The 2,977-nt window shown below is 48.5% G+C and overlaps 1 protein-coding gene across 1 annotated transcript in view; it reads left to right on the top strand.

Annotated features, from left to right (window-relative positions):
• Treml1 (triggering receptor expressed on myeloid cells like 1) overlaps window positions 1-346 on the top strand; it is a 7,344-nt gene extending 6,998 nt beyond the window's left edge. Inside the window, 2 exon segments of the mRNA XM_017799330.1 lie at window positions 25-61; window positions 64-346. Coding sequence (XP_017654819.1) covers window positions 25-61; window positions 64-161 — 135 coding nt within the window. The 3' untranslated portion in view covers window positions 162-346.
• The last annotated feature ends 2,631 nt before the right edge of the window (window positions 347-2,977 follow it).

Here is a 2,977-nt window from a genome sequence, read left to right as displayed (position 1 = left end):
AAACCTCCACCCCCATCCCCACAGCTCCCTCTGCCTCCCAAGATTCTAATGTCCTCTAAATCTGACATATGCCAGTTGTTTTCCCTGGAGGGGACAGAGGTGAGGGAGCCTCCAGTGAGCCAGCCCAGGATCTGCCTAGTGATCAAGCCCCACCCAGCTAAATGGTTCACCTTTACTCTGGGGACCACCTGTGTGGGGGAGTTCTCTGCAACTGTCCAACCAACTCTGCCCTAAATACCCAGAGTATGTAAGCAACTGGGACTTTGGGATCTAATCTAGTATCTTGACTTTACAGACAGGGAGAGTGATACTTAGATATGAGGTGTCTTGAGGAAGAACTCCACCCTACCCCAATGTGCAGTGTTGGTTTCTCTGTCATAACAGATTAGGATAAATAAATCTTAACTGATAATATGTGAACTCTGTGTGTGTGTGTGTCTGTGTCTGTGTGCATGCATGTACATGTGTGTGCATGTGCAACATAGAATGTCTTCCTGGATTGCTCTCTATTTATTGGCCTTTTTTTGGGTCTCTTTGTTTTTTATTGAGACAGGGTCTCCCTGAAGCCCCAGCTGGCCTGGAATTCACTATGTAGACCAGGCTGGCCTTGAACTCACAGAGATCCCCCTGCCTTTGCCTCCCGAGTATTGGGACTAAAGGCATGCACCACCATGCCCAGCATCATTGGTCTTTTTGATACAGGGTCTCCCTGTAGCCCCAGCTGGTCTGGAACTCACTATATAGGCCAGGCTAGCCTCAATCGTACAGAGCTCTGCCTGCACCAAGTGCAGGGATCAAAGGCATGTGTCACCATGTCTAGCTCCACCTTATTTTTTGAGACAGGGTTTCTCACTGAACTAAAGCTCAGCATTTCAGCTAGGCTGGTTGGCTAGAGAGCTCCAGGGCTCCTCCCCTCTCTGCCTCCTCAGAATTGGGATTACTAGTACATTAGGTACTTAGCTTTTTATGTGGATGCTGGGGATCCAAACTTGGGTCCTCGGGTTTGCATGTCAAACACTATTGACGGAGGCATCTCCCTAACCATGATATATGGATTCTTAATGGTTGAGTGGGCAAGAAAATGGCCTGTTTCACTAGTCATGTAACTTATGAACTCGAAAGACTCTGGTCTTGAGTCTACACTGCCATTGAGCTAATAGGTCCTCTGGTGAACACTGCAGCACAATGTGATTTAAGGGCATCAGATGGACTTCTTCCAGAGTATTTCCTGCCTCTCTCATGCAGATTCATTTTCTTGAGATTAGGAAGCTCTCCTGCTCTGCACCTTATAAGCAAGTGACTTAATAAGTAACTCATAAGCAAGTTATTAGCGACAGCATATGATGGCCAGGAGAGGGAAAAGAGAAGGGTTTTCAAGAACTGGGAGATGAAAGACATTTGCAGACATCCAGTCTTACTAGAGCTGGTTTGCTCTCAGACACGTGGCCATCAGATAGCACGGTTCCTTCTGATCTCGAACTCACAGAGATGCATCTGCCTCTGCATACTGGGATTAAAAGTGTGCACCACCACACCTGGCCTTTCTATAACTTCCTGATAGAAGTGGAGTAGAAATACAAATTCAGAGAGAAAAAAAGGATATTGTAAATTTATGACAGTTGAAGAACTTGTTTGTCGAGACCAGCCTGGTCTACATAGTGAGTTCCAGGCCAGCTGGGGCTACAAGGAGACTCTGTCTCAAAAAGGACAAAAAAAGAAAAGAACCCTTAAAGCTATTATTGCCTGAGGGTTGTGGTTCCTGATCGTCCTCTCCTTATCCTCTGCCTCTTGCCCTTGAGAACTGCTGCTCCCCTAGGTCCTTGTCCATGGCAAGGTATATCTGCATCTCAGTCTGTCTGATAAGACCTTGAAGTGCAGTTCTGGCCTCAGCCCTCCTTCCCCAGTACTCAGGTTGGTCTGATTGAGGATGTGGTGAGAGTGGAAAGTCATTCCTCCTTGGCCTTAAGCCATCTCCAAGCTCAATCCTGCTGATGTAGCTCCTTGGCAGCAGCTGGTGCTGGGGAGATCTGAGTTAGCCTGGTGACTAAGCCTGAGTCTCCCATCTATGGGAACAGAAGCTATTCTCCCCAGAGGGGCAGCAGTAATGGCAGTCAACCATCCTCCCAGCCTCTGAGACAGGAGACAGGAGAACCAGCCACCAGCATTTGGGAGGTGGAGGCAGGAGGGACCAGGAATTCAAGGCCAGCCTCCTTTGCTCCATAGCTAGCTTGAGCCAGCTTTAGTGACATAAGACCCTATCTCAAAACAAATGGTGATAGAATAACATGCTTACATTGCCAGGGCCTTGAGTTCCTGCTCAGACTTCCAGGGGATCCCCCTCAGCTCAAGGCCAGCTGTGTCTGATAGCAGAACAATAAGATTCTCCTAATCTTTCTGGGTGGGAGTCCTGAGTAAAAGCCAAACACAATCTTTCTAGCCCCCTTCCCTTCCACTCACACCCTTTGTGCAAACATAGGATCCCCCAGAGCAGTTTCACAATCTTGTTCTGGGACCTGGTGAAGGGTAGGGATGGTTCTGGCAGCTCCTCATCTCTGGGGGGTGGGGCTGGGGTAGCTTCCTAAGGAACTTTGTTTTGCCAGAAGCTGAGGCTTATTGCTGAGTCTGAACTCATTTAGATTTGCCCCCCAACACTCCCCCATCACTGACAGGATGGGGGTGATTATGCATTGATCCGGAAGAGTGCCCAAGTGTGCGTCAGTGCTGGGGACTGCTTGAAGAGCTGCTGGCCTGGTTCTGCCAGGGACCTGTGCTACCTGGCTTCTCTGACATATCTGATTTATCTCTGTCAGTCCTCTGGAATAGAGTCCTGCAGCCTAGGGACAGTACCTGGCTGAGAAGGATATGGCCCGAAAAATTTTCCTGTTCTGGAAGATCTTTCCTCCCTACTTAAAACCTCCAAGTACATTTTTTCCTCTTCAGGTCACCTCTGGGATTGAGGCAGTACATTTAGGGAAAG

This window comes from Nannospalax galili, unplaced genomic scaffold (assembly GCF_000622305.1).
Source record: "Nannospalax galili isolate Female #2095 unplaced genomic scaffold, S.galili_v1.0 scaffold1318, whole genome shotgun sequence".
In the NCBI taxonomy this organism is placed as follows: domain Eukaryota; kingdom Metazoa; phylum Chordata; class Mammalia; order Rodentia; family Spalacidae; genus Nannospalax; species Nannospalax galili.
This window is presented reverse-complemented; position numbering and strand designations above follow the sequence as displayed.